Genomic DNA, 10,505 nt, shown 5'->3' with positions numbered 1-10,505 from the left:
GAATAATAAATCCAGTGGATTGAGATATATGACTATGGCTGAAAATTAAATAGTGTCCAGAAAATCTCTTCAGCCTAGTGTATTGAAAAAGAGAAGCCACATGGAGGTGGAGAATAGATCATTATATTAAACTAATTATGGAACCGACTTTAACATCTCATGTATAGGGAACTCAAGAACTAGATCTTTCAGCACTTTCCTTTTTAGTCCAAGTGAAAAGAGAAGGGCAGACGACGAGACGCGGATCCAAGTACTAAAATTTTGAATATTTATCTCCAGCAAGATTTGACGCTCCCTTGTGTCCAAAATCGATCAATTCATCAGAGCCATCAGTTGCCGTGTTGTCCTATAGTCAAATACTGACACTACTGTCCAGAATTTCCAATAAGTCGCTCTACTGCAGCATGAACATTGCCTGCAGTGGCAATCAGTGCCCGGATATTTTCTTGAGTGTCAAAGAAACCCATTTCTTGTAACTGGGTTAGCTGAGTAGCGTATAGTTCCTCTGGGGGCACTATAACAAAACATCAAGAGGAAAATTGACAAATTGGTTAAGTCGGAGGGAAAAAGAAAGAGAAATGTTGAAGGAGAGAGAGAGAGAGAGAAGTAACCATTAGATCTGTTAGGGACACCCAAGACCCCTGCCTCAAGTCCACCAAACATGTTCATCAGCATTTCCATTCCATTGTCAACTGCTGCAATTATTCAAACCACCACACGATGTGAGTTGACTAAGCATAATCCACACACAGAAATTGCATTAACTTTGTCCTTCAACCCTGAATTTTATATAGTATTTGACAAGTCAAAATAGATTCAATAGTTCCCTATATCCATTGTATCACTGACAATCAATAGCCATCTCTTTAACAACCTGAATAATGGTTTCACAGTCAAGAATCCAGTTTGAAACCCAAACCCCATTCAAATAAACTAAGATACACAATGTCTCTGCAACGCAGATAAGAACTTTGACGAATTGAGTATCTATTTTACAAATGAAATGATGTACAGTGAGTTTGAAAGTTGAAGGTGTGTATTGTTCCCAATGGACCCCGTTTGTGCTAAGATAGAGCAAACTTTTGAAACAAAAATGTTAAGAAGAATTATGCTCCCAAAGACAACATTATTTAACCAATAAACCAGCTATCATGCAGACTAATTAGGAATGACTGATCCCAGTGATAGGATTATCAAGTTCGAAGAACTGGAGAATGGGAAGTTTACCTGCTCCACCAGCATTTTGGCCCAGTTGTCTGCAAGTAGAGAAAGGAAACTTCATCAGCACAGAAAAGTAACAAGATCGTCTTTCTTCCTTCCATATTAGATAGGATTTTTCCATTCAAAGCAAGTAAAAACAGAAATATGTCAAGTTCTCTTTTCTTCGGCAAGAGTATGAGAATTCAAGCGAATACACAACTCGTGTAAGATAAATCATGAAGCATTTCTCCAGCCAAGAAAATAGGTCCCAACTTACTGGTTTGTTTGCTGCCGCCAAGCTTGAGACAAAAGCCCATGCTGAAAAGTCATAAGTTGCTAAAAAGAAAGAAAAGATGTAGAAGTCAAAAAAGACAGATGGATAAAAACAAAGGAACACTATAACAAGATAATCATACACTGATTGAACTCTATGCTCAGAATCTCAGACACACATCAAAAGCCCTCTTTTTGCACCCTTGCCCCAATAACCCCACTTAAACCCTAAAGAGCTTCTCTTACCCAACAATGGGCAGCCTTACCCCACCTTTTTCTTATTCCTCTTCTTCTTCGGATTTCTAACATAGAACTATGGATTCACAAACAGGTGTAATGTCATTGTGAAAGAATGATATAGAAAAGAGTAGATGAGAGTTTTTTGTTTCTTAGTAGTTAGCACCACCTGCCATTGTGTGTTTTTTCCTTTACACCATTTGACATCTGATGTTCACTTGTATTTGGTTTACGGTCTCTTTGGTCCATTTATATTTCCTTTTTGGTTTATCTTGCACATGAATGCACTCCTCTTGAGTGCTATTAATGATAAAACTTTTCCTATTACCAACCAAAAATGAATGGGATCACCCACACCATTCAGTTGCTAAATATCATCCACCAGATGCATATTTTAAGCAAGCAAGACCTTCCAACTGTGGCAAGAATTCTTTACCTGCATAGTCTCAGGTGATGTCAATTGGCGAATAAACTCAGGATTTTGCATCATTTCTCTAAGATGGGAGTTGGAATCGAGCATGCCTCTTAGCTGTGGGTTCAGCCCTAAAACCTTATCACACAGATTAAATGAGAAGCTTGATGAGAACTTTCAGTCAAACAGACAAAGAGGAGCCAAGGGAAAAACACCATAAACTAAACGACTGCATGCAAATTTCCAGTCAGACCAAATAAATAAATACCTGGTTCATGTACTGAGGATTTGAGAGGAGAGATTGCATCATCTGTGAGATCTCAGGGTTCTGCATCATTTGATTTAGAGAAGTGGTATCTGGCATGCCACTTAGCATTTGCTCCAAACCTGGGGAAGCAAGTCCACCTAAGCCACCAAGTGGTGCAGCCCTAGTATCGGCAGCAGTATTTGACCTAGCAGTGGTATTGGCTTGGGCAGCTCCAGCTGAAAAAAATCAAGGTATAAGTAAAAACAATTCAAGCCATGCAACTTATGGAGATGCAATCATATACCTCATACTTATCCAACAACATGACTTCATAAGAAATTATACTTCATAAATAACGCAATAACATAATGATTAGCCATGGATCCTACGAGTACAACATAATTTTGTCTTTGACATGAAGGATTAAAATGCTTTAAATCAATACTAAGAAGCTTACAAGAAACTGTGAAATATTTCAATGGGCGAAAAGTAAAACGAATAAAAATTTCTTTTACAGTAAGCACATTTTGATTAGAAATTTATAGTGCTTTGATGACCATTAAATTTTGTTACATGATAGGGATATGAGAGCACAAGTTCTAAACACAAATTGCACAAGTAGGATTTCATTGCCAAAACTTAGCAGCAAAGATGCATGAAAATATCTCCAGAAGCACAAGAGAAAGAGATTAAGTTGGCTACTAATTGCAGGAGAACCTCAAGGTCAACAAAACAAGAGATTAAGTCAACAGTTTAACTATTTCAAGAGGCATTGAAGAGAAACAAAAATCAGTGCACAGGATCAAGTTAGATTTTATCTCATGTTACTTCACTTTTGGTGCAAAAAGGAATATCCAAATGAGGCAGAAACTTTATCTAGAATTCATAGTCCCTCTAAGATAAGAGGAGGCCTATACTGTTGTTTTTTTTGCTCAAAATCTCAGCACTACCTTTATGCTGTTTTATTACTACAATTATTACCATTTCAATTTCTTGTTAAAAAAAAGGTAAACAGGTGAACTCTAGCTAATCAAAACAATTAAAGAACAAGAGATGGTAAAAACTAACTGCCTGCAGATGCCCAAGGATTAGGAAGTGGATTAGTATTAGGAGCAGGCGGATTATCAGTTGTCTCAGAACCGGAAGTTGGAGGATTATTTGACTGATGTCTGCCTTGCCCACCACCTTGTGCTCCCAAAAGAGCTGCAAACGGGTTAGACCCCACATCATTTCTCGTATCTCCAGACAATGTTGTTGCATTTAGGAGTGGCTCTTGGACATTTTCATACATACGCCTCAGCATGTTAAATCCCTCAGGAGAAGATTCAATATTGCTCATGGCCCTGTCAGTATTGCGCATCATCTCACGCATAAGTTCAGGGTTTCGTGCAGCCTCCATTGTCTGTCGAAGAGTCACAGGATCATTGAGTACGTGAGAAAGCTCGGGATTACGCTCCATGATCTCTCGCATTTGGGGATTATTCATGATCAAGTTGCGAATGGTTTCAGGGTTATTCATTAAATTCTGGACAAGAGGCATATTCAACATATCTCTCATCATGTTGGGGTTTTGAGTCAACTGCTGCTGGACCTGCTCAAAATCTGGAAGTCCAGCTCCAAACAAACCACCACCACCACCACCACTTCCAAGACCAGGAAACAGTGAAGCTCCAAGGCCTGATCCCGGAAATGGCCCGTCTACATTAGAAGCAGCATCTCTTGGTGCATGCTGATCTGTATTTGGACCTCCAGCATTGGTTGAACTTGCAGGGTTTGCAGAGGGAGCTGGGCCGGAACCTCGAACTAAATGCACAGTGTGATCCGCCTCCAGACCTATCAAGCACAAAGTTAAAATAAGCTAGATCACTAAGATTATCACTCTGACAGCTTGATAACATGTGACATGCAGATACGGTAACAGATACAAGAGAAGCTTCGCACTGAGTTGCTAATAGTTTATCACTTCTATACTCAATCTTGAACTTTTTGAAGTGATGATTAACCGATAGTGATCAACTTGACATGCGTCAGAGTATCTTCATGTAACAAACAATGCAGACTTAGAAGTTAACCACAGGGAAAAGAGGATAATTCTGTATGTGCAAAACTGAGCGTCCCAAGGAGGGTGGAACCACACATTACATTCAACAAAGAGTCGCAGAAGCCCCACTTTTACACCATTCTCACTCAAAAAAGAAAAAGAAGATATTCCATCAATACCAAACTGAGTATGCCCAGGAATGTGGAATCACACAATACATTCAACAAAAAGTTGCACAAGCCACACTTTTCACCCATCTCGTATCACAGTTTTTCAATTCTAATAAAAATAAACCAAAAAATTCCACTGGCATCACATCTTTCCTCTATATAATAATCCGTTTTTCCAATCAAAACTTGTACAAAGTCAAACGTTATGATAGAATGAACATAGTAATGTAACAGAAAAGACCTTATGTCTCTTAGAATTTACAATTTTTGGCACTTTCTTGGAAAAAGTTACCAAATGAATGGTTTTGAGTTTTATCTTCTATGCAAAAAATGTAATAAACACAGATCCTTCTTTTTCAGACAAATATATAATAACATTTTGAATTCCTGAAAGACCGAGTAAGACACTTTTTAGTTATAAATGGTCTACTAATACAGTATAGTTTAACAATAGCTTCCCACAAGTCAAAGCAATTACTTCAGAACTTTTTAGTTATCCCCTCAATCTGTCAGACACTTGAGGCTACAGCAGTGTAGACATCCTACTATTCAGTTTCTAACTTGCTGTCACTAAGTCAAGTCAAACAATATAGTACTCCATCTTCCATGTCAGCATGTTCAGCATTAGTATGTCCACAATCCAACATCAGTCTAGAACTTCCAATCAACTGATTTTCAAAACTAGGACTACCCCTCTAATATGGCAAACAGTTCGTGCACACATTCTTGCGCATTGAACAAATTATTAATCACTCCTCCCAAGCAGCACCTCTCTTTCACTGTCTGGTAACACGTTATCAAGTAAACAATGCCCATGTTCTTTTTATCAAGAAAAGACTCACGTTGTTTAAAAGTAGATACCACAAGGATATTAGCAAACAATACAATTTGCCACATATATTGAAGCCAATAAAGCTCATTTTCTTCATCTTTGCTCACCTTCAGCAGATAAGCCCCAATTCCAATTATCAGATATTAAAAGAATTAGCAGTCCCATTACAAGCATAATAATAAGTAAAGATTACATATTATAACCTAAAACAAAATATCAAAGGAGCAACTACTACTACTACGCCTCTATTCCAAGCTAGTTAGGGGCGGCCAGCTTAATCCTCAATATCTATTCCACTCCTCCATTTGTTGATTTCACTCTAATACTCAATAGTTAAATACAAGGGTTCATAATTACAATACGTTCATTTCTTTTTCAAAAAAATAAAAATACAAGAGTTCATAACCAAATCAAAATCGCAAGTTATCAATCCCCTATCCGAAGAAATGTATATGCCCATAGGGTACGGCCCTTCCCCGAACCTTGCGCAAACGCGGGATGCCTTGTGCACCGGGCTGCTCTTTTACCGAGATCAACTAAGAAGTTCGGGAAATTTGACTAAAACAAAGGGAGACATGGACAGTGAGGATTAGCTTTGGATTAATGGACTTGAACGGTGATATAAGGGTAATAAGTATAACAATCTAGCTGAAGGATAGAAAAAGACATAACACAAAATTCCAATATTTTTCCAATCCTTCACACCATTCTTCTGATTTCCTTTCTCCTCTTCTCAATTCTTCTAATTTTTACAGATCCGCAAGCTTCATCTAGTTGTTCAAAGTTCAATTTTCATTACTGTTTATTTCTCTTTCAGTTCAATTACCTTTGTTTTTTTTTGTTGATATGGTAACCTAAACCTACCAATCCCTCTTCCCTAGAGGTCAAAAGTGGCCTTCTCCGTTTTGCTCCCTTGATGAATGACTCGAACTCCCAACCTCAAGGTCGGAGGTGGAGGGAGCTTTCCAATTAAGCTACCCTTTTTAGTCCCTTTGTAGTTTGAATTTTTCTTTTTTTAATGAAGTAATTGGCTTCAATAATGGCATCAAGAAGATGCAAAACAGTTCGAAAATAAAAGCAAAAAGCAAAAGACCTGTTAGTTCCATCACAAAAAGGCTATCTTAAGACCAAGGAGCTAAAAGTTCAAAAAGTTATCAGGGGAATCTACAGGGGATACATTGGCCCAACTATATAGGTACAAGCGGCATTCCGCCTTGAAGAGTGGCAAGGAGTTGATAGTCCATCAAAACATCTTCTATTCCATTCATTCCATATGCTCCATAAAACACCAAACTTCCAGATTTTCCTGATGGTACTGTCAACTTTGCAGCTGCTCCAACTCTCAAAAACTTGATGTTGTATGGTATAACCCAGCTAATTCTAAAACAGAATAAAGCATATTCCACATATCCGTTGCAACTGTACAGTGCAAAAATAAGTGGAGACTGCAGAGAAGTTGGAAATCAAATCGAAGACCGAGGCATTGGGGGCGAATTCTCTAATCTCTACATTCTTGATATGTCTTAGATGACAGGTTTAGAAATGAAACCCAATGTAGGGAGAGAGGATCATCCATCACACACAATAAAACCTTGAAGAAGAGTTGAACAGGTTGGTTCAAAAGGGATCTGTTGAAGAGTAGCTTGAGAAATTTGAAGGCCTTGGAGCACAGATGATATCCGCACTCCAACACTCAATGATGCCTACTTCCTTTCAAGATTCACAGGTGGATTCAAAGAAGAAATTAAGATGGCTATCAGGTATTTCGACGAACCACTTTGACCAAGCAGTTGAGCAGGCAAGGTCGCAAGAAAGACTATTGAGGCTTACCTAAAAAGGAGCAAAGCGATCTTGAAAACTTCTACCTCCCAGCTGCATTCTCAGCCCATTCATAAGCCTAGTCAGCATACTACAGTCTACAAATGCTGGAAATTGTGCAATGACAGCGTAGTTGATGAAAATGTGCCTACTGGTGCCGAACTTTCACATGGTTTGACTGCTTGGGCTGATGTAAACGTGTATGTGGCAGAGGATTCTATTGCTTCAATCCATAGAGATATTTTGGCAATATTGCTATTGCATCAGGAAATGAAAGTAGTAAGGGCCTTTTCTCTTATGGCAAGGTACACCTGACATGGTTGAGATCAAACAAGAGGTAATAGGTTTTCCTAAAGAATAAGGTGGTAGTACTGAAAAAGCATGCTGGAACAACTCCAGACCACACGGAGCTATCTTACTTAGCAAACAGAAATGGAAAAATCAAGAGCTTTGCAATAGAAGTTAGGAAAAATTGAGCGTAAGGATGATGGGACTGACGATAGGGGAAGGTTAAGGAATTCTGATTCTAAGGAGACTCCTTATATTCCGTAAGAGGTGTTGAAAAGGGAAGTACACCCAACCATTTACACTTGTAATGCCTTTGCTTCACGACGTGTGGGAAAAGTGAATAGCTCTTCTGATAAGCTGCTAAATAAGAAGTTACTAGCCAATTTATGTGTTGGTTACAAAATTCACATTCTCTATTACGCACATCGCCCTAGGGTGCTCTCCATTCAGGCTCTTTGTCTTCCATGGAAAGGGACCTTCAGCTGAAGGTGAAAGGAAGCGTTGGGTATGTGTTCGGTAGAGTAAATGCAAATTCCAGATCATGGAGATGAGGGCTATTGGAGGAATCCACCAAGATTGTCTCCCAAGTCCAATTTTAACCACCTCTTGTTACCCATTATGAATCCTATCTTAGTTTATGTTTCATTGCTTTAATTATGAGTAGCTAGACTAATCTCTAGGGTTGTCAACCAAATTTATGTTGTTTAACTGATGGGTAGTTGATTACTTGCTTTATCTAGATTGGGTTTATTATTATCTACTTGAATATGTGTTCATTTGGCTAAATTAAGTGGATACCTACACTAAATCATTCCCTGTTAGCTGGGTCTTGCTTAGGAAAGTAGATTTAAGCTTGGGTTGATCTAATTACTCAAGGAATTAGAGTGTTTGATCAATAGAGATTGCGGGGAATTGCTAACCTCATCCCCTATATACTATATTCAGTTATTAATGCACTTCTGACAGCTAGGAATAGCAATTGGGAGTAGGCCCATTAATTATCGGGATATACCAGTGGGTAATTATAGTAGACCATAATAACTACCCAATTAAGTAAGCTAAATCGGCAAAAATCCCATTAATTAGGCACATAGAGGTGGTGAACAATCCTAGGCTTCCTTTACTTGAAGTAACTCACTCTTTCCATTCGCTCATTAGTTGCTAACTTAATTGTATTTAGATTAACAAAATCCAGCTTAAGAAAGATAATTGGCATCGTATAAGGCCATAGTAATTAGACTTAGGCTTAACTACAATCAAAATTGCTCCTTGCGGATTCGACTTGGATACTATCCAATATATATTGAGACGATTGTTTTGTTCTAATTAGAGGACACGGTTTGACGTTGTCAACGCAATTGCGGGATTAGACCACATCCCTCGTATAAAAACATTGAAATTTTGTGAGAGGCAATTTGGAACATCTCTCTCTCTCTCTATCGCTCTATTTTCTTGTTCGTCTCCTTCTCTGTCTGCATTTCCTCTACAATTCCTCTTCTCTATTCAAGTGTACACCATCATCTTCTTCAAGTTTTCATCGCTCCTAGCTGATAGTCATAGCTAATTCTCTTCTTCTACATAACGGTGGAGTTCGTCGGTCGAATTAATGCTGATGTTCGAGTGATGTTCTTAGATTGAGTTTGCTTCTTAGTTCTATTTTCTGCACTTTCATTATATATTCTTCTTTCTATTTGAGCTGTAATTCCAGTTTACTGATCAGTATACATGGAGTACTAAATCGCTGAGTGCTAATTCTGTCATCTCCATTTGAATTCTGAATTGTTACTATTGTGGAATTGCATATGGGTAGTACCAAGTTTGTTACACCATATTTCAATACAAATTCCAAATATGTTAAGAATTAAAGTTCTTCGCACTTACGGTGTAAAAAGCTATTTACACAATAAGGTCAGTTAGAAAGTATTTGCAGGTAACACTATTTAATAGCATTAATAACTAACCTAAAATAAATGGCAAGTACAGAAGTGTAAAAAATTATCAGTGCATATAACTTAAAATCAATATATTAATTGGATTTAAGTTTTTTATATATTATCAGACAATTTTAACAGGTGGTAGCAGGTCAATTACCATTTTTACCAGATTATTAATTACTGATGTTTATCATTTATCAAGAGATTTCCCTGTAATTATCTAATTAGTGAACTGATTAATTACGCACCAGCAGTTGATCATCTTTACTATCGAAAACCAAAGAAAAAAAAAGTGAATAATTAACGTACCGTAACTTTCGAGAGTTTGCTCGTCTTTTAAGATGCGGCCTTTATAGATCAATCTCTGATTTTCAGCAGGAATGTTTGCGTGCTGTACAAGAATAGACTTGAAGGATCCTACGGTGGAATCGAGGTTAACTTTCACGGAGAATTTCGAGCCGCTGGAACATCGGACGTTGATTGTAACGCCTTCGCCGGCGCCGGTGCTATTCTCCTTGTTTGAATCGCCGCCGACCATACTCATACTCCTCCCCGTGTGCAATTTGGGAGGTGTATTTTGGTAATTTCAATTGATTGAACAGAAAAAAGAGTGCAAGAAATTGAAGCCCTATATGGGGAAATTTCACAATTCGCAGACAGCTAGATATTAGAGACTAGAAAGAGAGATGCTATAGCTTTTAAATCTTTTTATCAGTAGAAATGTTTCAAAGACCACGTAAGATCTAAATAAAAAAGTTAGTACTCACTACTTAATTGTTTTTCCTATTTGTTTAAGAAACTGTGGAAAATTGAATTATGGATGAAAATAAATATTCACTATTTATAGACAATAATATTTAGTTATTAGAAAAGAATTTTGAGTGTCCCTAATTTGCAATTACCCTAATTTTAGTGTACGTGCATGTTAATCAATATAAAACGTATATAAATTATTGAAAAATAGAAGCGGAAGCAAAACTAAACGCAATATATGTTTAAATAATGAAAATAAATATGTCACGACCCAAAATCCCACCACAGGTGTGATGGCAC

The 10,505-nt window shown here is 37.7% G+C and overlaps 1 protein-coding gene across 3 annotated transcripts; it reads right to left on the bottom strand.

Annotated features, from left to right (window-relative positions):
• LOC107824795 (ubiquitin domain-containing protein DSK2b) lies at nt 1-10,198 on the bottom strand. Of its 3 annotated transcripts, none has more exons than XM_016651601.2 (8): nt 9,762-10,198; nt 3,441-4,202; nt 2,391-2,605; nt 2,147-2,260; nt 1,478-1,536; nt 1,228-1,256; nt 612-695; nt 1-514 (listed from the first exon to the last, which is right to left on the bottom strand). In XM_016651601.2, the coding sequence occupies exons 1-8, from the start codon at nt 9,994-9,996 to the stop codon at nt 366-368; spliced, it is 1,647 nt and encodes a 548-aa protein (XP_016507087.1). In that variant the 5' UTR covers nt 9,997-10,198; the 3' UTR covers nt 1-365. The 3 variants fall into 3 exon arrangements, with proteins under 3 accessions (XP_016507087.1, XP_016507086.1, XP_016507088.1); XM_016651600.2 differs by having other exon boundaries at nt 3,438-4,202; nt 9,762-10,197; XM_016651602.2 differs by having other exon boundaries at nt 612-692; nt 3,438-4,202; nt 9,762-10,197.
• Nucleotides 10,199-10,505: the final 307 nt, after the last annotated feature.

The sequence above is a fragment of the Nicotiana tabacum genome, chromosome 14 (genome assembly GCF_000715075.1).
Source record: "Nicotiana tabacum cultivar K326 chromosome 14, ASM71507v2, whole genome shotgun sequence".
NCBI classification, from domain to species: Eukaryota; Viridiplantae; Streptophyta; class Magnoliopsida; order Solanales; family Solanaceae; genus Nicotiana; species Nicotiana tabacum.
Note: the sequence above shows the minus strand (reverse complement) of the source record. Positions and strands in the feature narration are given on the sequence as shown.

Bases quoted from the DNA above. Each gene is read 5' to 3' on its own strand.
- LOC107824795 (XM_016651600.2), bottom strand. From the start codon at position 9,996: ATGAGTATGGTCGGCGGCGATTCAAACAAGGAGAATAGCACCGGCGCC. The intron at 1,537-2,146 runs GTAAAGAATTCT...CTTTCTTTTTAG, and splicing joins CATCACCTGAGACTATGCAG to CAACTTATGACTTTTCAGCA. The intron at 515-611 runs GTTACTTCTCTC...GTTTTGTTATAG, and splicing joins TGTCCCTAACAGATCTAATG to TGCCCCCAGAGGAACTATAC.